The 25,760-nt window shown below is 44.7% G+C and overlaps 1 protein-coding gene across 1 annotated transcript in view; it reads right to left on the reverse strand.

The window, feature by feature from the left end:
- LOC126188424 (putative fatty acyl-CoA reductase CG5065) overlaps positions 1-25,760 on the reverse strand; it is a 132,037-nt gene that overhangs the window by 67,275 nt on the left and 39,002 nt on the right. The window contains exons 2-3 of the mRNA XM_049930058.1: positions 24,561-24,811; positions 14,612-14,860 (exon numbers count right to left, since the gene is read on the reverse strand). Of these exons, the coding sequence (XP_049786015.1) occupies positions 14,612-14,860; positions 24,561-24,755 (444 nt within the window). The 5' untranslated portion in view covers positions 24,756-24,811. The remainder of the gene's footprint in view (positions 1-14,611; positions 14,861-24,560; positions 24,812-25,760) is intronic.

Here is a 25,760-nt window from a genome sequence, read left to right on the forward strand (position 1 = left end):
ATTATGCACTTTATCCCACAAATGCTATTAGCAAGAAAGGAAATTCCTAGCATCTAATACATGTAATATGATATTCACAATCATTTCCTCTAATCATTCCTGAAAATCCTTCTAGGTGGCATGTCACCATATACTACTGCATTCTAATAAGACACTAACAAATTTAGCATTCCTTTCCTACAGCAGATAGAAATACCCATGCCAGACAACAAAGTTTTTCAATACTATTAAAACATTAATAGTAAATGTAGAACAATGATGCAGGAAAGCAGAATATAAATGTACAGTAACAGGTGTTCCATAATAGTATTTTTCAGTTTATAAGTAGCCAAATGAAAGGGCTGGTTCATGAAAACAAATTTAGTGAAGGTGATTTTGTCCATATTTCCAAATACTAGGGAGCATTCGAGAAATCATAACTACCAAACTAGTTGGCCGAGATGTTCACAGGATCCAAGGTGCAGTGGACAAATCCAAAATTATACATTTTTAAAGGATTACAGAAGTAACATAGTATCTGCAAGTTTCTAGACTGAAGACTTACAGAGAAGCAGCATCATGAGATGGCATGGGAATAAAGTACAGCTTTGATGTCAGATTTATACCATAAAACTTTGGATTATTTTAGCATGCATGACAGGCACTGCATCATACATGGCAGAGGTAATCTTCTAGAAGGCTCTTGCATGTGACAACAATGGAATTAAAATGTGTGATGTAGCTTGCATGGACCAGGATACAGCTTATGCTACAAATGAGGAAAACGCAGAAAGCCATACTGGACATTGAATTTTAGCTGATAAACCTAAGCAAACATGTGGGAGACGACACTGGCAGAGAGCAGAAAGTAGCAGCACTCATCATTGATAAAACAATTCATGCCAAACTTAAGTTGGGCACTGGAACGAAGTTTTTTCCAACATGTTATGAATGCCACTTGAGAACTGAAGAAGATAAAGTCCCAAGATGACGTAAGAACACACATTTGATTATTACCAGGCACTTGATGCATCCTGAAGCTGAAAACAATAAGATAGGCTAAAATTTCATGGGCTCTGCTGATCTCAGAAGTCATCTGGTGGAATTACTACATTTATAATTACCATACTGACAGGACTGATTTAGGGTATTTAGGGTTATTAACATGAAGAGCAACAGCTATAAGCTAAACAGCAGAAAATACCAAAAATACACAAGAAAAAAATCAAGTGAAGAGACAGAACCAGGTGCTGGAGCATGCAGTTATTGGGAAAGTACTATATTTGAAACAATGTAGGCATGGAATGGGATTTATATATGAAGGGAGAAAAACAGCCATACACCAGTCAGAAAGTTTTAGCAGTGCCACCATCTGTCTTACATGCCAATAATTTCCACCCTTTGATTTAAATAGATGGGATTGGAATATAACACTGATTGGTTTGGGGACATACAACGGCTTGCTAAATACCAAACTGTAAACTGCATGTAGTGGATGCCCAAGTTGTACAATTACTGTGCAGTATGTACACTACAGATGATTTAAATACGTAATAAAACAATTTGTTTGATAAAGCAAGACACATGTAAACATTAGTATGCTTAAAACAGAAATAAGGGAGACAAGAGAGGAAATTAAATGTGGGCTAGATTGTTTCACAGGATCCTTGTTAGATTTTTCATAGATACAACATTTGTGACCAATCCTGAAATGTTATGCATATGCAACTAATGAAGATATTAATGATTACTACAATATTTTGAAAGTGCACTACTCCAGTGAATTCACACCAATTGTGAAATGATTTTGCAACACAGTTCATATTGTGCCATGGCTGGACAGCACAGTTTAATTTCCACCCTGCTTATCAGGTTGCACCAAGGCTGAAGATGCCAGCTTCCTGCTACAGACAGTGTACAGAACAGGAAAGCAGCCATGGACAGTGTCATCAGTGTCAATAAGCAAGCAAGCACAGTTTTTGTCGACAGCAGATCCATTGAAACTTAAGGGCCAGTGCCAGGGTACACAATGGGCAGCTTTTGGCTGACAACACTCTGAGTGCAGACTGAATGCATTAAAGCTGTGAGTCCCAAGTGCTTGGATCCTGAGTATAGAGGTCAAAAGTTAGCACCTGGGAAGATTGGATGACTGCTGGCTGACAGCATAATGATAGCAGCACTGGATGCACTGGGAGTGTACTGTCTGACATTTTGGTTCCACAGGATTCTGTTGCTGGAGTCTTGCTGCAGGCAGTGGACCAACTGAAGATTTGAGCCAGGGCTGCAGGGAGCTGCTGGCTGACAACAATTTATAATGACATTGAGTGCACAAAGAACAAGTTGTTCAGTGTTGTCTTCGTTCTGAGAAGAGTGTCCCAAGTCTGTTGGAGAATAGTACAATAGTGTGTGCCTGTGGAGCTGGGTGACTGATAACATTATAGAGGTCCAAAGGCAAGGAAGACAAGTGAGTTGGTACAGTCTTGGAATCCTGGCTGTCCGTTCCTAGCTGTTTGGACAGAGTACAGACAGCAACAGCATGTGTTTTGTGTGGTGTCTATCTTCCTAAGGTCAAGTGCAAATTTGTTTATGTTTGCCAGTTGCACAGACAACAGTGCTCACAAGAAGTAAAGCAGACATTGTTGCTACAGAGCTTACATGGGCAGCTATTCTTTATCAATTGACCAGTTATTGATCTTGCTACAACTGACTTGTATACAGCTGGTTCTGTGTGGACAGCTAAACTTGACAGCTGTGCTATTAATGAAGATTATGGCAAATATCAAACAGTGGTGTACGAAGGATAGGACTGGAAAATAACAGGCAACTAGCGCACACTAGAGTACAATTTCAATTGGTTCTGTGGTCTATGGTATAGTATTTATTCTGTGATTTTTATAACATTTGACCATTTGTTCATTTAATTATTTATTTTATCTAGCACATGTGGATCCACATCCATTGGTTTGGCCCCAAGAAATGTAACTATTTGGTATCACTTGTAGTGTCCTTCCACCCTCAAGATTTTGTTCTATTCATTGCATATTTTAACTGATATTGTGTGAATAATAGGCACTGACTTTAGTTTAAGTTGGAATGAACAGCCAATATCACTATAATATATCTTTATTGACGAATTTTGGCTTATGTAAAAGCCATCTTCACAAGTTTTGGCCCCCTATGGCTGGTGCTGGTGGCTCCTTGGTTGCCTCATCTTACCAGGACTGACCTTAGTTGCTCATAAAAACTGTTCTAGTTACCTGCACTGATTTAGCAAGCATTTTAGGCATTGAAGGCTTTAAGCTTTTAAACATGGCGATGCTTCAGCAGTGGTGTACATAGAAACTTGACAGGATTGGAAAATATCTGCCAACGAGTTGCAAAATTAATAAACCCTTAATTCTGTAATTGATTGGCTGTTAGTTTCTAATCCTATCATTTGTACACTTTTGTTTATTATTTGCCATAAGGTTTTCTCTAACGAAGGATTTGGCTATATTCATCATATCAATGGTAGGCAATGGAAACCTCTTAACTCCACTTTATTAAATTTTACAAGAGAAGTGAAAACTGATATACATACATACACACACACACACACACACACACACACTATATATATATATATATATATATATATATATATATATATATATATATATATATGGTTATAGGCAGACTAAATAAGTCCATGTACTCTCAAATTTCTGTTTGATTGTGAAGTTACTGGTTACTCAAAAGGTCTTCACAGAAAATGGAGTTACGTGGTTTCCAATGCCTATCATCCATTCATTATTTAAAAGATTTTCTGCTGAGGTTTAATCATTATTTTGCACATTTTAATTGTTAGTATTGCAATTGTTTTGGTCATAGTGCTGTTAATAAACTTATTCTGATGAGTAATGTAAGTGACTTCACAACCCCTAACTACTTCCACTGCACAGCCTATTGTGATATGCTATTATCAGCATATCACAATGATATACTGATTGACACTATGTCTTCTTTCCCATTGTTGAAATCCCAAAGACAATAATATATCTTACAGTGACTGTTCAGAATCGGACAGTTTGAAATTTAATGTTGGAGCAAGATTGACATCTTGTTGAGTTTCATGCTGAAATCTTAATATGCCTACACTTTAAGCAGTTTGGAAGCAAGGTATAAAACAAATATACAAAGTGAACATTGTACCAATTTCCAGAGGAAAGGTGATGTGCTAACTCAGAAGAACTTTGACCTTCTTAAACTGATAGACTTGAAACAATGTAACGACACCACTCTAAACAAACAGTGGCTTATGATGAGTAGTGCAATCCTTTTGCTTAGGCGTTGTTTAATAACAACAATGTTATCAGTATTCTCATTCACCACTGTGCTGCATTAACAATTCTATGCAACATTTTCCTATACCTTGAAGGAAGGTTTGTAAAAATTTATTGGTCTACCACAACAACACCACACCCATAGTGCACTTGCATTTCAGTTTCAGGAAATACAGTGCAAACTGGATGGAGTTGAAATCTATCTTATGAGAAACTACATTAACCCTTAAAGCATAAGCTTCTAAATTAAAATCTTAACTGACTGGCTTATAAAATGCAGGACGGTTTATGAAAAAGTGGAGCCAAAGGAAAAAAAAATGAATAATGTGCTTTAGGGTCTGTATACTACTTAAACTAATAATGGCATAATTTTAAAGATTCAAACAGAAACAAATTTTGGTTTGAAGTGTAATGGTCAGAAAGCCTATGTTTAAGGACTGAATGATTCCAAAGATAAGATTGTGATCAATAAACTTGTGTGGAAGATAAGTAACCACATCAGTGTCAAACAGAAACAAATTTTGGTTTGAAGTGTAATGGTCAGAAAGCCTATGTTTAAGGACTGAATGATTCCAAAGATAAGATTGTGATCAATAAACTTGTGTGGAAGATAAGTAACCACGGGTAATTGGTAAAATGATTACAGGTATTGGAGGTAGGTGTGCTATTTCCTTTAAGCTTCTGTCCCTAGAAATGGTCTGAATCCCCCTTAGTACTGACCACCATCCAGCACATACAGAGAAGTTAAACAGCAGTTCAGATAGAAATTCAATAACTTCACACACAAAGTGTGGGGACCATTTGTAGTGTATGTCAATTTTGCATGCCTTTTTGTACCTACGACAAGTTGTGATAGTGACTCCACTGCCTCAAATACAACCCCCATAGAACAACAAATACCGTTTCCTGCACTATATCAGGTTTTCTGTTCATGCCATAACTATATTAAATCCTACAAAGGAGACAATACAGCAATGAGGTTGCTCTCTCAGCTTCAAGCTCTTGAAGACAAAGTCCGTGAGATCTATGATGCCATGATTTCCCTAGTTGTCACGCAAGACATTTAATCAAAACATGATGAATGTGAAGTGTCATTAGTGGTCTGTCATAGGCAATAATGATAAAGAAACTACCAATGGATCACTTATTTACCTGGCAAATTTCATGGTGCAGAGCAAAATGAATGCAATCTGAATTACAAGCTCCCACATCACATGCCCTTGTTTTGCCACAATTTAAATGGGTATGATGCTTACTTCATTATTGAACTCTTGACTGATGTTCACGTAGGTAATGAGTAAGTTGGTGTTTTACGTGAGAGAAAACAGAAATATTCCAGTTTTGAGGAGGAAAACCAAGTGTATAACATTGTGCTTCCTAGGTTCATTAAGAGTTATGCAGGCACAACTTCAGAAACTCATTATGGTGTGCAGCTAGTGAGAAGTGCATATCTTCACATAAAGTTCCAGTTAATTAAAAATGGGACCTTCCCATACAGTCTTGTATTTGGAGTGGATATTCCACAAAACAGCACTGCTAAATACTCGTATATCTGCATTCTCCAGTAAACTTTCAGGCAACGCCATAAGGAATGCATAATATGAGCACACACGGTGTGTTTTGCAGAAATTTAATATCTCTAACATGTGAATATGTGAGGCTCTACATGGACTTGGAGATATGCCTCCTTGTAATTGTATGCAAATAATTCCAGAGTGTATGCCTCGAAACATGCAATCTGGATTTTACCCACTACTATACTGCACCTGAGTTATCATGGAATGCAGTGCTCAAAACTGCAAGTGTCAAACTTTTTAATTGATACTGATATCTTCTTTGAGTGCAGAATTCACTGTATTCTTACACAAGCCAAGGGAAATAACCTACAAATGAGTTAATTGTCCAATGACACCATGGATTTAAGTCAAATCCTGTACTTGTATGTCAACATTTTATATGGGTTTACCATGCTACAATTTCTACATCGTTAATGTTTCCAGTGGCTTACACATGCTGAAATTGTAGACTGGATTTTTCGACTATGATACATGCTTCTTGTATAATATATCTCTGAGATGGACTAGGCATATTCTAGCAGGCTGAGTGACAAGCACAACGACTTGCCACTGTGTTCAGAGCACGAAGTCTTATGATTCTGTTCCCTCCTCAAGTTGACAGCACTGATTAGGCACACCCTTTATGAAATTTGATGAAGGCTTGATGAAGACTTACACAATATAGTCATTGGTAAATTATCATTAAAAATATTCGAAAACATCTTGGAAAATTGGTCAATTATTTAGATGGGTGTCGTGTGGGAGCAGAGGGGTGGAGACTGCAACGCAACTGACGAACTCAGTTAAATGGGCTGTCATCTTCCATGAAGAACCCGTGGCTCTTGATGTGGTAAAAGCTGTAGTACAGTTCATAGAACCTGTTTATGTTGACGTACGTGTAGACCTACCAAAGCTCCGCATGTACACTCCTGGAAATTGAAATAAGAACACCGTGAATTCATTGTCCCAGGAAGGGGAAACTTTATTGACACATTCCTGGGGTCAGATACATCACATGATCACACTGACAGAACCACAGGCACATAGACACAGGCAACAGAGCATGCACAATGTCGGCACTAGTACAGTGTATATCCACCTTTCGCAGCAATGCAGGCTGCTATTCTCCCATGGAGACGATCGTAGAGATGCTGGATGTAGTCCTGTGGAACGGCTTGCCATGCCATTTCCACCTGGCGCCTCAGTTGGACCAGCGTTCGTGCTGGACGTGCAGACCGCGTGAGACGACTCTTCATCCAGTCCCAAACATGCTCAATGGGGTACAGATCCGGAGATCTTGCTGGCCAGGGTAGTTGACTTACACCTTCTAGAGCACGTTGGGTGGCACGGGATACATGCGGACGTGCATTGTCCTGTTGGAACAGCAAGTTCCCTTGCCGGCCTAGGAATGGTAGAACGATGGGTTCGATGACGGTTTGGATGTACCGTGCACTATTCAGTGTCCCCTCGACGATCACCAGTGGTGTACGGCCAGTGTAGGAGATCGCTCCCCACACCATGATGCCGGGTGTTGGCCCTGTGTGCCTCGGTCGTATGCAGTCCTGATTGTGGCGCTCACCTGCACGGCGCCAAACACGCATACGACCATCATTGGCACCAAGGCAGAAGCGACTCTCATCGCTGAAGACGACACGTCTCCATTCGTCCCTCCATTCACGCCTGTCGCGACACCACTGGAGGCGGGCTGCACGATGTTGGGGCGTGAGCGGAAGACGGCCTAACGGTGTGCGGGACCGTAGCCCAGCTTCATGGAGACGGTTGCGAATGGTCCTCGCCGATACCCCAGGAGCAACAGTGTCCCTAATTTGCTGGGAAGTGGCGGTGCGGTTCCCTACGGCACTGCGTAGGATCCTACGGTCTTGGCGTGCATCCGTGCGTCGCTGCGGTCCGGTCCCAGGTCGACGAGCACGTGCACCTTCCGCCGACCACTGGCGACAACATCGATGTACTGTGGAGACCTCACGCCCCACGTGTTGAGCAATTCGGAGGTACGTCCACCCGGCCTCCCGCATGCCCACTATACGCCCTCGCTCAAAGTCCGTCAACTGCACATACGGTTCACGTCCACGCTGTCGCGGCATGCTACCAGTGTTAAAGACTGCGATGGAGCTCCGTATGCCACGGCAAACTGGCTGACACTGACGGCGGCGGTGCACAAATGCTGCGCAGCTAGCGCCATTCGACGGCCAACACCGCGGTTCCTGGTGTGTCCGCTGTGCCGTGCGTGTGATCATTGCTTGTACAGCCCTGTCGCAGTGTCCGGAGCAAGTATGGTGGGTCTGACACACCGGTGTCAATGTGTTCTCTTTTCCATTTCCAGGAGTGTATAATTGTCACTGAGTTTCTGAAAGGTCGTTTCAAAGACACAAAGTTGCTTCATACGAACACAGCCAGCTTCATTTGCTGAGGAAGGAGTAAGATCCCTATGAGATGCCGACCAGATGTGTTCAACACGTCCGGATATAAAACCGTTAACCTGTGCGGTATGAAGCCAGGCAACATTAAGTTTATCTGTTAGCTGATAGATCAGGCATCTCTCTCTCTCTCTCTCTCTCTCTCATATAATCAGCAGATAAAATGTCCATTTCACATGTTACAGTTCTGACCATAGCTGTCTTCCAGCAATCGTATGCAAGTGTCGAAACTTCCTGGCAGATTAAAACTGTGTGCCCGACCGAGACTCGAAGTCGGGACCTTTGCCTTTCGCGGGCAAGTGCTCTACCAACTGAGCTACCGAAGCACGACTCACGGCCGGTACTCACAGCTTTACTTCTGCCCGTACCTCGTCTCCCACCTTCCAAACTTTACAGAAGCTCTCCTGCGAACCTTGCAGAACTAGCACTCCTGAAAGAAAGGATACTGCGGAGACATGGCTTAGCCACAGCCTGGGGGATGTTTCCAGAATGAGATTTTCACTCTGCAGCGGAGTGTGCGCTGATATGAAACTTCCTGGCAGATTAAAACTGTGTGCCCGACCGAGACTCGAACTCGGGCGAAAGGCAAAGGTCCCGAGTTCGAGTCTCGGTCGGGCACACAGTTTTAATCTGCCAGGAAGTTTCATATCAGCGCACACTCCGCTGCAGAGTGAAAATCTCATTCTGGTATGCAAGTGTCAGTTGAGAAATACAACCAATTAGTCACAAGTAATTGTTTAACACTTGTACCTAGGTTTCGACACCTCTAACGAGGTCCTCATGAGAATGAAAATTCCAAAGCTGTAAAGTTACATTTTGAGAAGGCAACACTCAAAGTTTAGAGCAGACATACTCAAGTCAAAAATAAAAAATTAAAAACGTTCCAGACTTTGTAATGTACAACTTGCAAGGAACAAAATCATGTGGTGCTACAGAAATATGTTAAAATGTTGTGGACAGGTGAAGTACGATATAAAACAAAACGTAAATCTGTACGACGCGGAGGGGTATGCCAGTTGAGGGAGCGAGGGATGGGGTGGAGTGTTTCGGATAGGAGGGGGGGGGGGGGGGGGCGGAGAACATCACCGCACAAAGAAGGCAAGGTCATAGAAACATTAGGACACAGAAAGAAGTTTGTGGGCTGCTTACGTTGCGTCGGGTGCCAACCCGCAAAGTAACATCCAGTCCATCAGGGAAGACCAGAATTTAGCGATTCTAAAGGACAATGCACCGGTTCTTCTTTCGCGGGACAACTATTAGGGTAAAATTGACGTTTTACCTGTACAGTCGGCATACTGAAGGTTATAGAACGATCCGACTGAACGTATAAAACGCAAGACGCTTTCACTTCTGAAGAAGAGTTCATCATCTGACGATGTTCGTAAAACACTTAGACCTGGTGCTGCTGCCTCGCGGAGTTTATACAGTTTGCGTAAGGTACACAAGCAAGGGGTTCCCGTTCGGTCTATTGTTAACAATCTTACAACTTGGCCAAGTACTTAGCATCTTTTTTCAGTTCCGATGTCGAAAACTGCGAACATCATGTATCCAATACTCTGGTTTTTATTCAGCATTTGGAGCCGTGTCTCTCGTTCGTTTTGATGTCGTGTCACTCTTCACCAGAGTTCCTCTTTAAGATTCTTTGCAGTTAATCGTTAAAAAACTGGACGAAGAAACAAACAAGCTTTGTCGACATGAGTTGACGTCGACGTATTTTTTATTTAATGACAAATACTTTGAACAACCTTACGGAGTGACTGTGGGGAGTCCATTATCTGCACAGTTGCCACTTTGCTTATCGAAGATTTTGAGGAAACGGCTCTGAAGACGGCGTTTTTCAAACCAACTTGTTTTTGGGGATACGTCTACTATGCGTTTACGGTATCTACATGGGAGGGACGCTTTGCATCGTTTCCTAGATCATTTTGACTGTTTGCATCCCAATATTAGGTTCACGATGGAAGCTGAAAAGGATGGGAAACTTCCGATTTCAGATGTCGTGGTCTACAGGAGGGGTGATGGGACATTAGGACGCAGTGTTTATCGTAAGCCTACGCAAACGGACACATATGTTCATGCATCAAGTTATCATCTGTTGTACCAGCACACAGAGGTCCTACGTACTTTCGTAAAAAGAGCCTGTGCCATCTCAGAAGCAGTTTGATACAAGAACTGGATAATCTAAAAACAGTGTTCAAGCAGACTAGTTACACCGATAATCAGATCCGTCGTGCTCTACAGATTGGACCTCCGCGGGAAGAAACTGAAGTTACAACCAAATAGGTGGCGTTCCTACCTTTTGCGGGAAGCATATCTTCAAAAATAGGAAGAATTTTAGAGATATTTAATATTAGAAGTGTAGACCATTCTCCGGCTAAGACTAGAGTGCTGCTTGGCCCCGTGATGGATGACTTGGGTTTAACAAAGCCCAGTGTCAACAAAATCCCCTGCCATTGCGGGAAAGTGTATATTAGACAGACGATTCGTAGGATCTGGGATCGATGCGTGATGCACCATCGGCACACGCAGTTATTTCACCCAGAAAAAATTGCGGCTGCGGAACAGTGTTTTACTGAAGGACATAAAATGTTGTACGATGAGACAAGTGGTTGCCCCTGCGTCACGTTTTTGGGACTGTTTAGTGAAAGAAGCCACTGAAATCAAGCTGTCTGACAATATTATAAACAGAGGTAAAGGGTATCCTTTAAGTAAGAGTTGGAACCCTGTTCTGCTTGATATTAAAAAACAACGGTCTTTGTTTCGGTTATCAAAAGGTGTCAACAGTATTCGATATCAATTTACTGTTTCCGCGAGTTTTCACCACCTGTACGCTGCCGTGCTTTGCACCAGAGGGCAGTTTAGGTTCGCGCACGCGCGTTGGATCTACAGGCGCTGAATAAAAAAAGACGCCGCTGCGGTTTGATTTCGGTTCGGCGAGTTAGTGCGACGGCTTACTCGCCTGAAGATGGCGGCCAGGTGGATCACTGAAATATTGAGTCAAGATATCATCTAGGAAGCGGTTTATCGATTACGCTCATTTTGTAAAGGTATATAAAACTAAAGAGGGAGTAAGATTAAGGGCAGCGTCAGACCAGTGAGAGAGTAACACGGTTAAAGGCAGGTATTTAGGGCAACTCCTGAAGTTATGTTTCCTTGCTCGTAACCCTTTACTAAGCCCAGTATACTTGCCTGGAGTTGAAGATCTCATGAGACATCGTTTCATTATCTAATGACAGGTATGTGAAACCTTGAGGGTGTCGTTGCTGACGTGTTGTGTGACTGGAATGTAGAAGATCGCTAACATCATTTATTAATATAGCGTCCGGTTTCGGCAATTCCCTGTTGCCATCTTGGGATCTATGTCTACATCATTACGTAATATCCTCCACCAGTACAATAACTGGTGCGGTACGATGTATGTCCATGCTGATATCGTGAGCTCTATGGACATACACTACTGGTCATTAAAATTGGTACACCAAGAAGAAATGCAGATGATAAATCGGTATTCATTGGACAAATAGATTATACTAGAACTGACATGTGATTACATTTTCACGCAATTTGGGTGCATAGATCCCGAGAAATCAATACGCAGAACAACCACCTCTGGCCGTAATAACGGCCTTGATACGCCTGGGCATTGAGTCAAACAGAGCTCGGATGGCGTGTACAGGTACAGCTGCCCATGCAGATTCGAAACGATACCACAGTTCATCAAGAGTAGTGACTGGCGTATTGTGACGGGCCAGTTGCTCGGCCACTATTGACCAGTCGTTTTCAGTTGGTGAGAGATCTCGAGAATGTGCTGGCCAGGGCAGCAGTCGAACATTTTCTGTATCCAGAAAGGCCCGGACAGGACCTGCAACATGCGGTCGTGCCTTATCCTGCTGAAATGTAGGGTTTGGCAAGGATCGAATGAAGGGTAGAGCCACGGGTCGTAACACATCTGAAATGTAACGTCCACTGTTCAAAGTGCCGTCAATGCGAACAAGAGGTGACCGAGACGTGTAACCAATGGCACCCCATACCGTCACGTCGGGTAATACGCTAGTATGGTGACGACGAATACACGCTTCCAATGTGCATTCACCGCGATATCACCAAACACAAATGCGACCATCATGATGCTGTAAACAGAACCTGATTCATCCGAAAAAATGGCATTTTGCCATTTGTACACCCAGGTTCGTCGTTTAGTACACCATCGCAGGCGCTCCTGTCTGTGATGCAGCGTCAAGGGTAACCGCAGCCATGGTCTCCGAGCTGATAGTCCATGCTGCTGCAAACGTCGTCGAACTGTTAGTGCATATGGTTGTTGTCTTGCAAACGTTCCCATCTGTTGACTCAGGGATAGAGACGTGGCTGCTCGATCCTTTACAACCATGCGGATAAGATGCCTGTCATCTCGACTGCTAGTGATACGAGGCCGTTGTGATCCAGCACGGCGTTCCTTATTACCCTCCTGAACCTACCGATTCCATATTCTGCTAACAGTCATTGGATCTTGACCAACGCGAGCAGCAATGTCGCGATACGATAAACCGCAATGACGATAGGCTACAATCCGACCTTTACCAAAATCGGAAACGTAAGCTAATAATTTGCATATCACAGCATCTTCTTCCTGTCGGTTAAATTTCGCGTCTGTAGCATGTCACCTTCGTGGTGTAGCAATTTTAACGGCCAGTAGTGTACATTGTATAGCATCAGTTACTGTATAGATGGAGGAGATTATGTAATGATGTAAACACATGTCAGAAGATGGCAACAGAGAGTAGTCGAAATCAGTCGTCTACACTCCTGGAAATTGAAATAAGAACACCGTGAATTCATTGTCCCAGGAAGGGGAAACTTTATTGACACATTCCTGGGGTCAGATACATCACATGATCACACTGACAGAACCACAGGCACATAGACACAGGCAACAGAGCATGCACAATGTCGGCACTAGTACAGTGTATATCCACCTTTCGCAGCAATGCAGGCTGCTATTCTCCCATGGAGACGATCGTAGAGATGCTGGATGTAGTCCTGTGGAACGGCTTGCCATGCCATTTCCACCTGGCGCCTCAGTTGGACCAGCGTTCGTGCTGGACGTGCAGACCGCGTGAGACGACGCTTCATCCAGTCCCAAACATGCTCAATGGGGGACAGATCCGGAGATCTTGCTAGCCAGGGTAGTTGACTTACACCTTCTAGAGCACGTTGGGTGGCACGGGATACATGCGGACGTGCATTGTCCTGTTGGAACAGCAAGTTCCCTTGCCGGTATAGGAATGGTAGAACGATGGGTTCGATGACGGTTTGGATGTACCGTGCACTATTCAGTGTCCCCTCGACGATCACCAGTGGTGTACGGCCAGTGTAGGAGATCGCTCCCCACACCATGATGCCGGGTGTTGGCCCTGTGTGCCTCGGTCGTATGCAGTCCTGATTGTGGCGCTCACCTGCACGGCGCCAAACACGCATACGACCATCATTGGCACCAAGGCAGAAGCGACTCTCATCGCTGAAGACGACACGTCTCCATTCGTCCCTCCATTCACGCCTGTCGCGACACCACTGGAGGCGGGCTGCACGATGTTGGGGCGTGAGCGGAAGACGGCGTAACGGTGTGCGGGACCGTAGCCCAGCTTCATGGAGACGGTTGCGAATGGTCCTCGCCGATACCCCAGGAGCAACAGTGTCCTTAATTTGCTGGGAAGTGGCGGTGCGGTCCCCTACGGCACTGCGTAGGATCCTACGGTCTTGGCGTGCATCCGTGCGTCGCTGCGGTCCGGTCCCAGGTCGACGGGCACGTGCACCTTCCGCCGACCACTGGCGACAACATCGATGTACTGTGGAGACCTCACGCCCCACGTGTTGAGCAATTCGGCGGTACGTCCACCCGGCCTCCCGCATGCCCACTATACGCCCTCGCTCAAAGTCCGTCAACTGCACATACGGTTCACGTCTACGCTGTCGCGGCATGCTACCAGTGTTAAAGACTGCGATGGAGCTCCGTATGCCACGGCAAACTGGCTGACACTGACGGCGGCGGTGCACAAATGCTGCGCAGCTAGCGCCATTCGACGGCCAACACCGCGGTTCCTGGTGTGTCCGCTGTGTGATCATTGCTTGTACAGCCCTCTCGCAGTGTCCGGAGCAAGTATGGTGGGTCTGACACACCGGTGTCAATGTGTTCTTTTTTCCATTTCCAGGAGTGTATATCAATGAAGGATTTTAGCGATCTTGGCAACTGAGAATTCATGCATTGTTCGCAAGACTACACTCAAGATATCGGAAGTATATAGATGAAATGGGCCTGGTTTACCTGTAGGTTGGGCATCCGTTTGCAGAGGTCGAGCAGGTGCTGTGTGGAGTCGAGGTTGGCGGTGACTGTGCGGCGCAGGCCGGCGGCCAGGCTGGTGGAGGCCGCGCAGTGGAAGACGACGGACACCTCCTCCAGCAGGCGGGCCGCCGCCTCCGCAGGCAGCTGCAGCCCCAGCTGCGGCCGCGACACGTCCCCTGGCACCGCGAACACGCGCTGCCGCCACTCGTCGCCCTCCAGCTGCGAGAACAGCTGCAACACCACAGGACGTCTGCTCTCATTCTCTCCTGGCTGGTTTTCGAGCTGGTGGTACGCAATGTTGGCAAATCGTTGATGCTGACTTTGATCGTTGACGACTAAAATTCTACCCCAAAATATCAGTGTTTTCAACAATGATGTTAAACGATGAATTTAGAGAGTAGCGTAAAAGGCAACATAAGAACACATCCACCATACATACTCTTACAACGTGTTGTTTGCAGGCTGTAAAAATTACTTTATTTTAAAGAAAATGTTTCACCTGAGTCTACTGAGTAGTTAATAGACTATTGTCTGAGTTTGAATTTTGTTTCTCAGACGCTGAGGATATGACTCGATATTTAATTGATATTTTTGTAACTTCTGTACCTTTGGATAGGTATTGTAGATGACTGATTCTGTACTTCCAATATGTCTGGGTTAAGATCTAGAAGGCTGTCTTTCAGATAACTGTGTTTTGATGGTAAGTCTTCCCTGTTCTACTTTGCAAATTATTCTTTTGTTGTGCCGTTTTGTTCTCTGGTTTTCCATAATGGATCAATGTGTTGCTTGACACCTAGAAAGCCCTAACTAAAGAAAAAAATAATGAAAGAAGTTGACACAATAGCCAATTTTCCGGCTTTAGTCGGTTCAAAGATATCTCCGCTGCCCCTCCCCCCCCCCCCCCCCAGCCCCTCCCCAATGACCCCTTTCGAAGATCTATAAATGTGTTGCACTGCTGTTATATGAGACACATTGAGAAAAATATTCGTTTAATTGACGAAACAATTTACATTGGGAGCAAGCAGTTTAATCTTTTGTCAGAATCCGAGGTCGATATCTTCTTTTTAACACCGAAGCTGCAATTTTTCAAAGACGACAGTGTCGATATTGAACATCGATTGTCATTGAAGAACCATAGCTTAACTATGCCCGGGACTCGTAGAACTAATTATCTGTGGGGCCCCTGTACAACAATATTCACGGTTATTTTTAACGTGTGTTCGTTCCTTACAAAATACGAAGGTAAAGTATAACAAAATTTTATTTCACGAATACAAGCTCTAGGTATTTTCCTCTCATCCACAAAACTGAAACAAAATTTTCGGCTTGTAGGTCAATCTTCTTAGACCTTTTGCACATGAAATGAAACCCACCAAGTGACGAGGATATTTTTGTTCAGGTATCCACTAACTCAGGACATCAAGTTTGAGGTATTTACCAACACTCGGATTATCGACAAGCAGAAATGTAAGTGGCCGTTGACTGTTTTTACATGCTATCTCGCAACTGATGAAGTTTTAGAACTCTCATAGTAAAGTAAAATGAGTCCTATCGTAAGCTTAGAAAATTTCGATCTCCGAATGAATTGAAGTTTCTCGCCACATTCCATAGAAGTGGGTCACAATGTAGAAAGTTACTACACTCTTCATGACGAGTACTCTGTGGACATTTCCGTCGTCGAAGATAACAGCGATGTTCACAGGTCTGCACTGATTGGTGCATCGTTTGGCGAAGACTGGGGAACCCTATCAGATCTCGACTGACTTGCTATATCACTCTTTTTCTTATCTTACCCACAGACATTTTTATTACTTGGAATAGCTGGCGAAACATAGCACCTGACTTTTCCAGAATTTTATAGCAATGAGTGGCTTCACTTGAATTTGGTTAACCTGAAGAAACATGTCGACAAACATCATTGCTGAGGTGAGCACCTTTTTGGCCAGGCGGACCTTCACGATATTTGCGTGATGTGTCCTGGGGGTAATTATTGTTTCTCTCCGAAGAGATTATCTTTTCCTATTTATTTCTCGTTCAGCTACAGGCAAAGCGTGATACACTTACAAACATCAACATAAAAATTTAAATTAACATTAACAATGATTTACAATAAAATTTTCAGGGTTTCCAGCCACAAAAGTGCTTGGTCACTTATCACATGTATGTCCATCAGATTTCCTCCCTTAAGTCCGTGTACGTCGCACTCAACTATATGCTGCATGGTTTGACTCTCTCCGCACTCACAATTGGGGTCCTGGGAGAAACCCCACTTTTTCAACAAATATCCGCACCGACCAACACCTGTCCGCAGACGATTTAGAGTTACCCACACTCTACGTTGGAGTTGGAAGCCTGGAACTCGTTGAGATGGGTCCTCAATAAGGAAACTGTTATTCACTTTGCTTTCCTGCCATTGCTGTTTCCACAGGTTATCGATATCAATCTGTTGTTTGAGTTCTTTCCAGAAGGGATTTCTTGACATCAATCTGTCAGGGGGAGGAGGTAGGTCCCTGAACTTTTCTTTGTACCTCTGGATTGCTCTTTCACGTCTAATCGAGGGTGGTTCGATATTGGCAAGGACGGGCAGCCAAGGTTTCGGGGTGGGTCTTACTGTTCCTGTTATGAGCCTCATTGTCTCGTTAAGTTGCACATCAATATATCTGACATGCCTACTGCGGGCCCAGACGGGTGCGCAATATTCCGCTACACTATACAGAAGTGCCAGTGCTGATGTACGTAGAGTTTCAGTGGAACATCCCCAGGTTGTTCCTGCCAGTTTCATTATGATGATGTTTCTTGTTTTCATTTTTTGGGCGACTTCGTACAGGTGGCTCTTATATGTGAGAGTGCGATCTAGCTTAACACCCAGATATTTTGGCGTTCTATCGTTTTTCAATAATTTACCTTTTATTTGCACTTTTAGCTCACGATTTGCATCTTTGTTACACAAGTGCATTATTGATGCCACGGATTTAGTCGGATTTACTTTGAGGTGCCAGTTGTCATAATATTGTTTTAGTCGTTCCAGATCCCTGTTTAAAATTTCTTCCAGTTCTTCGAAAGTGTTGGCGTGAGCCGCGATAGCGATGTCATCTGCATACATAAAAGAACGAGATTCCAGGTTTGGGATGTCCGCTATGTATAAATTGAAAAGGCATGGAGCCAGAACAGACCCTTGGGGGAGACCATTTTGTAGTGTCCTGTAGCTGCTTGTTTTCCCATTCAGAGATACCTTGAATCTCCTGTTTATCAACATATTTCTGACTAGATCTATGATCTTCTTGCATTTCACGACTTTTGACAATTTATACAGTATCCCTTTTGTCCATACGGTGTCGTATGCTGAGGTGAGATCTAATAATACCATGCCCGTTTTCTTTTTGTTTTGGTAACCTCTTTCAATGAAAGTGGTTAGGGCGAGAACTTGGTCGCAGCAGTCTCTTCCTTTTCGAAAACCGCCTTGCTCTGGGGGAAGAGCAGCTTCTATTTTACTTTCTATTCTGCCTAGGATGACTCGTTCAAACAGCTTGTAAGTGGTGCACAATAAAGATATCGGTCTATAATCTTTAGCATTCTCTCCTGTTTTCCCTGGTTTCTGGATGGCTATGACTTGTGCGTTTTTCCATTGCTTTGGTAACCGGCTGGTATCTATGATAGTAGAGAAAAGAGAAGACAGCCATACTCTTCCCTTTGGCCCGAGGTTCTTCAAGAATTCTGGAAGAAGGCCGTCACAGCCAGCTGCTTTACCAGGTGACATTTTCTTTAGTGCTATATTTATCTCTTCTTGTGTTACCCAGTTCGCTAAACCCGCTTCCTCCTCGCTTGCATCTAGCTCTTCGTTCATCAGTTGGTGCAGTTCTTTTTTCTTCGAGGCGGAGGCATGGATTCTGGATGTTTGTAGTATAGAAGAGCATATCTTGTTAGGGGTCATTTTATTATTGATGTTCCGTCCCTTGAATTGTGCTCCGCCAAGTTTCCTCAGTAGACTCCAGCTCTTCTGTGAGGAGTGCGTAAAGTCCATTTGTTCCATCCGCTTTTGCCATCTCTGTTTGCGTTCCTCGTCCATAGCTCTTATGAGCTGTTCTTCTAGTTCTGGATTCTCTGTTTTGTTGTATTCATCGAGTAGTTGTTCGCACTCCTTTGTCCAGCATGGGATGTATTCTTTCCGCGCTCCTCTTGGTATTGAGTTATGTGCCGCTTTGATAATTAACTTCGTAAATCTGTCGTAATTTTCTGGAATTGGGGGAATTCTGTTTACATTATTTTCAATGGTATCTTTAAACTTAACCCAGTTAGCCTATCTGGGGTTCCAGCGGGCTATAGGGGGGCTCTTTATTACTGGTATTTGGATCCCAAGGTCTATAATAACTGGTCTGTGTTGGCTCCGAGGAATACGGCTCAGTACAGTTCTCTTGGACGGAAGTGCTATTCCAGTTTCTCCAGATGAGACAAAACAAAGATCGGGCGTTGATGTTGTGCCCCACGCTCCGGAACAGAAGGTGGGGGTATCTTTTGCATCGTATATTAATGTATAATTATTTATATCTGCCCAGTCTGCCAGCATGAGTCCTTCTTTGTCGCAAGACTGATAGCCCCATCTGGGGTGATGGGAGTTAAAATCGCCAATTATGACTGCAGGGTGTTGTGGGTTAGGTAAAACAGGTTGTTCCCATTTTTCTGAAGGTGGCTTGTACACGTTATACACAGTCATATCGTTTAGTTTGATTCCCACGGCAAATTCGTGGTGCATAGTTTCCTCAATATTATCAACCAGTTCTTTCTTGATCAGTGTTGCAATACCGTGTTTATTATGGGCTTTATAGCCCACAATTTCATAGCCTGGTATTAGAAGTCTCGAGATATTTTCTTCTGATAGATGTGTTTCCTGCAACGTCAGCACATCAATTTTTTCTTCTGTTAGTAGCTTTGTGAGGATGTCTCCTTTTGTCCTCGTGTATCCTTCTATGTTAACTTGGCATATACGTATTCGTCCACGCACTTGGCTCCGGGGGGGGGGGGGGAAACTGAGGCATTTGTCTCGCTCTCTTCCGTAACTTCGCCTGTGAGGGCCGGGAGGTATTACTACGTCCGGCCGCCGTTTGGTGGTGACATTTGCTTCTCGTGTCGCAGCTCGTTCTGAGCATTTCGATTTTCTTCTCGCAATGCGATCGTTGTGCGGCACGATACTGGGGGGGTAGGCCACGTCGAGGCTGTAACACTCTTAGTTCAGAGTCTTTCTTCAAGATGCCGAATTTTCGGACTAATTTTTTGTTTCAGCCTCTTAATTTTTCAGCTTGTAGGCGTAGGATGGCACACCAATAACGAAGTGTTGGATTTAGAAAGGGTATAAAGATAGGGTTGTACTTTTTCACCCTGCTGCATGCCAACCTTATGTAGGGCAGTAAAACGGGTAAAACTTTCAAAGTCACAGAGCGAAGCTATCTCGCTACATTACGGCAATGTCGACATGAGATGAAGGCAATGAAATGAATACATTTCGCCACCGAGACTGGGTCAGGGCAAAGCAAAACATCGGCGTTTCTGGCGAGACAGGCAGCAGACTTCAGCAGAATGTAGTGGGTCAGTGCAGCCAAACAGGGTTACGTCACGTTCGTTACGTAAATAAAGAAAGGCTAAGCGAATGCAAAAAACTGTACCACGAGCTTTACTAATCAGTTCTATGCTATAACAAACTCGTTAAGCAAGCACGACAGAAGGAAAACCGGTGATACCTCCGTAATAGCAACCCCCTATGTGGTCATGACGAATAACATCAGGTAAAAATGAAATGATCGTATGACATTGTTGGCCGAGATGTCCCATTCTGATTCGGCCGTCAAGTGCAAGTCTTATTTCATTCGACGCCACATTGGGCGACTTGCGTCCGATGATAGGGATGAAATGATGATGAGGACAACACAACACCCAGTCCACAAGCGAAGAAAATCGGGAATCGAACCCGGGCCCAGTGCATGGGAGGCAAGCACGTTACCAGGCGGACATGACATCAGGTAAACGTTAGCCACTACTTCAATCCATAAATACCCCATAGTTTATCTCATAAAGCATTCGGACAGACAGGTCGATGACAAACATGATTTTCACACTTGATTCCCTGATTGCAACAAAGTGACCTCTGGCAAAGGTTCGTTGTAGATGTCCTGCACGCTACTGACAATAGCAGTCGGTTCTGGGAGATGGCTACCTCGTCATAATCACCAGTCGTAGAGTTCAGTACCACAGTCTGATTCTGTCGCGCGTGGGAGGACCTTGAGGTCTTTCCGTCCCACCAGGATCAGGACACCAGCGTCCTGACGCGGTACGACGGATGACGAAGAAGGAGGTGAGCGGGAGGGGACAGAGCACCTCCCAAGTCGGCGTGTGTCAGTTCAATACATGCCGGCGTCATACACCGCCGCGGCGTCGCGCTACTGCCGGATCTGGGCCCGGGGCCACAGCAAGCGGCGAACCGCCAGTGCAGCAGCCGGGGCTGGAACGAGATGTGCGGTGTCTGTTGCCGTGAGCGGGCTGAAGGCTGCTTACGACGCGATTCCTCAGCGGGCGTTGACAGACAACGCCAAACACGAGTCAAGACGCTACCTGTATTTTTATGGAAGTAAATAACTAATTCTGAATTTTCTTACACTGCGACTACCGGCGAGCACAGGTCACTACCATCCTACCGAGAAAAACTGGCAAGCAGCGTACTGGGAGAGTGCCTCCTGACACAGATTAAGCTCTACTTACGCCCTCCCAATAGTCGCGTCTTGCAGCCCATACTGTTCAATAAAAGAAAGGTTGCAGAATGGGAACAGAATTTGGGGTGAATTTATCAATGACAAGATTCGTTGATGACATTGGTCCTCAGTTTAAGTTAGGAAGAATCGCTGGACCTGTTAAATGGGACGAACTATGTAATGAGCACACACTACGCATTGAGAGTAAACCTAGGAAAGACGTAATGATAACAAACAGTAGAAATTAGATTATCGATATGCTATTGGAGGCCACATAGTACAAGTTGAGAACTATTTTGGATGCAGAGTAACTCATGATGGACGAATCTCGGAGGACACAAAACAAAATAGCACAGGAAAAAAGGGAATTCCCGGCCATGAGAAGTTTACTGGTATCAAAGATAGGCGTTAATTTGAGGAAGAGATTCCTGAGAATTTACGTCTGGAGTACAGTACAGGGTTATTACAAATGATTGAAGCGATTTCACAGCTCTACAATAACTTTATTATTTGACATATTTTCACAATGCTTTGCACACACACATACAAAAACTCAAAAAGTTTTTTAGGCATTCACAAATGTTCGATATGTGTCCCTTTAGTGATTCGGCAGACATCAAGCCGATAATCAAGTTCCTCCCACACTCGGCGCAGCATGTCCCCATCAATGAGTTCGAAAGCATCGTTGATGCGAGCTCGCAGTTCTGGCACGTTTCTTGGTAGAGGAGGTTTAAACACTGAATCTTTCACATAACCCCACAGAAAGAAACCGCATGGAGTTAAGTCGGGAGAGCGTGGAGGCCATGACATGAATTGCTGATCATGATCTCCACCACGACCGATCCATCGGTTTTCCAATCTCCTGTTTAAGAAATGCCTTTTCCGTAAGATTTTCCAAACCGTCGGCTGTGGTACGTTTAGCTCCCTGCTTGCTTTATTCGTCGACTTCCGCGGGCTACACGTGAAACTTGCCCGCACGCGTTCAACCGTTTCTTCGCTCACTGCAGGCCGACCCGTTGATTTCCCCTTACAGAGGCATTCAGAAGCTTTAAACTGCGCATACCATCGCCGAATGGAGTTAGCAGTTGGTGGATCTTTGTTGAACTTCGTCCTGAAGTGTCGTTGTACGAGGGTCAGTCAAAAAGTATTGCCTCCTATTTTTTTTTCTACGTTTAATTGTCAGGAAATTTAAATGCAATTACATAGGTTGAAAACCACAACATTGAGGATCATTTTGTCATTTTTCAATGTAATCTCCGCCCATCTCTACAGTTTTGGTCCATCTTTGAACAAGGGCATGTATCCCAGCACGGTAAAAATCACAGCTCTGCTTCCTAAGCCATTGACGCACGGATGTTTTGACGGCCTCCTCATCTTCAAAATGAATCCCACGATGAGCTTCTTTTAGTGGCCCGAACAGATGGAAGTCTGATGGTGCCAGGTCAGGGCTGTATGGGGGATGAGGCAAAACTTCCCATCCAATTTTGACAATCTCGTCAGAGGTGTGACGACTGGTGTGTGGTCTTGCATTGTCATGCAAAAGAAGAACATCTGCCATTGATTTTGTTGGGCGAACTCGCTGAAGACGTGCTTTAAGTTTGTTGAGGGTTGTGACGTATTGAACAGAATTTATTGTGCATCCCTGCTCCAAAAAATCAACCAGAATCACACCCTCTGTATCCCAGAAAACTGTTGCCATAACTTTCCCTGCCGATCGCACAGTTTTGAATTTTTTCTTCCTCGGCGAGCTTGTGTGACGCCACTCCATTGACTGCCTCTTTGATTCGGGTTCAAAAAAATGCACCCATGTTTCGTCCCCGGTCACAATTTTTTTCAGAAACTCATCTCCCTCCATACGGAAGCGCTGCAAGTGTTGGGAGGCTATTGTTTTCCTTGCCTCTTTATTCTGATCGGTTAACATTCTTGGAACCCACCGTGCACAAACTTTTGAGTACCCCAATTGTTTAATAATCGTGATCACACTGCCTTTACTAAGAGAAATAATGCGACACACTTCATCTGCAGTCACCCGACGGTCACCACGAATGATGTCATCAACTTGCTGAATGTTGTGTGGAGCCACTGCACTCACCGGCCTGCCGCTCCGCTTTTCGTCAGTCAACGGTGTTTGCCCTTCAGCTTCCTTACAACGACGAACCCATCGTCTAACAGTGCTGACATCCACTGTCACAACACCATACACCTTCTTCAGTCTTTCATGAATGCGTATGGGCGTTTCACCTTCTGCATTCAAGAATTCAATCACACAACGCTGTCTCAAACGAACATCGATGTCGGCCATCTTACAAACTTCTGCTGTGCTGCCACCTGTTGACACAGAAAGTTACTACTGCAGTGGATTGCAGAAGAAGGTTTGAGGAATGGCGCCAAATTCAAATTTTTCACTTAACTTAATTTCTTTAAGTAGAAAAAAAATGGGAGGCATTACTTTTTGACCGACCCTCGTACTATTATGACTGAGTGATGTGAGTGCATTTCCAGCACGACATACGCTTTCTCGGCTCCTGTCGCCATTTTGTCTCACTGCGCTCTCGAGCGCTCTGGCGGCAGAAACCTGAAGTGCGGCTTCAGCCGAACAAAACTTTATGAGTTTTTCTATGTATCTGTAGTTTGTCGTGACCATATGTCAATGAATGGAGCTACAGTGAATTTATGAAATCGCTTCAGTCATTTGTAATAGCCCTGTATTTTATGCTAGTGAATCAAGGACTGTCGGAAAGCCCTAACAGAAGAGAATGGAAGCTTCTGAGACGTGGCGCTGTAGAAGAATATTGAATAAGAAGTAGGCAGATTAGGTGAGGAATGAGGAGGTTCTCCGCAATATCGAGGAAGAAAGGAACGTATGAGGAACACTAACGAAAAGAAGGAAAAGGACGATAGAGGGAGCTGCATAGGGCAAGAATTGTACAATAAGACCGACATTGGTTTACGTCCAACAGATAAATAGGGACATAGGTTACACGTGCTGTTCCGAGATGAATACGTTGGCACGGGAAGGGAATTCGTGGTGAAGTGTATCAGAAAGATGATGATGATGATGATGATGATGATGATGATGATAGTGATAGTGATGGTGGTGGTGGTGGTGGTGGCGGCGGCGGTGGCGGTGGCGACGAGGATGACGACTGAGGAAGAAACGGCAGCTGACGGCCGCAGAAGAGGCGCCGACTTACTGGGGAGTCGAGGAGTCGCGCGACGCGCTGCTCGGCCGTCTCCTGGGCGCCGGGTCGCACCAGCAGGTGGGCGGCCGCGAGGCGGGGACACTCGCGGAGCAGCTTCTCGAGCAGCACGCCGCCCACGAAGCCCGTGGCGCCCGTCACCAGCACGCTGCGGCCCGAGAACCACGCGCCCACCTCCAGCTCCCCCATCTCGGCTTCAGCTGCCACTCGACGCTGCCCGCTCCCGGTCTCCACTCTGACGCAGCCTGGAACACAAGTAGAGCAGCGGCTGTCATCTAGTCACTGACAGAGCCTCTTGTTTAGACAACCATTTCCTTGAGACAGTGACACGTAGTGCCAATGGTGTCTCGTGGCAACGTCCTTTGGGAGGCGCACGAATTGCTCCCCACGATCGTTCAAAGAACTGGTAAGAACTAAAAGTAGTAGGTGAGTTTTGCTATTTGAGCAGCGAAACAACGATGGCTGAAGTGATAGGGATATAAAATGCAGACTGCCATTAAAAATAATAGTATTTATGAGAAACAGGTATATTTTTGCGTCAAATATCATTCCAGGGGCGTTCAATAAACATGAAACACTTTTTTTCTGAAAGCAAGATGGTTTTATTCAGGATTCCAATACACTGTATTATTCGCCCTCTCCTTTGGCTACAAATCCCTATTTCTCAGCACAATCGCTATTCAGTGCGACGACCTTCTGCCACATTTCTGGGGAGGACTCTGTGACAGCAAGACACCACTCTACTTGCCGCGTCACTAACCTCCCACTCATCCGCGTACTGCTTCCCGAGGATTGCGTCCTTCATTGGGCTAAACATTTGGAAGTCGGCAGGTGCGAGATCCGGGCTGTAGGGTCGATAAGGAAGAACAATCCCATGAAGTTGTCTGAACTACTCTCGGGTGCGCACACATGTGTGAGGCCTTGCGTTACCACGGAGAAAGAGAAGTTCGTTTGCATTTTTGTGACGACGAACACGCTGAAGTCGTTCCTTCGGTTTCGTGAGGGTAGCACAGTACACGATAGACTCGATCGTTGCACTATGAGTGGGGCATCAAACAAAATAACCTCCTTGTAACCCCTTTAGAGGCCCAGAAGACCGTCGCCATGACTTTACCAGCTGAGGGTGCGGCTTTGAACAATTTATTCGCAGAGGCGGTGTGCCGCCACTCAATGGATTGTCATTTTGTTTCTGAT

Source organism: Schistocerca cancellata, chromosome 1, assembly GCF_023864275.1.
Source record: "Schistocerca cancellata isolate TAMUIC-IGC-003103 chromosome 1, iqSchCanc2.1, whole genome shotgun sequence".
NCBI classification, from domain to species: domain Eukaryota; kingdom Metazoa; phylum Arthropoda; class Insecta; order Orthoptera; family Acrididae; genus Schistocerca; species Schistocerca cancellata.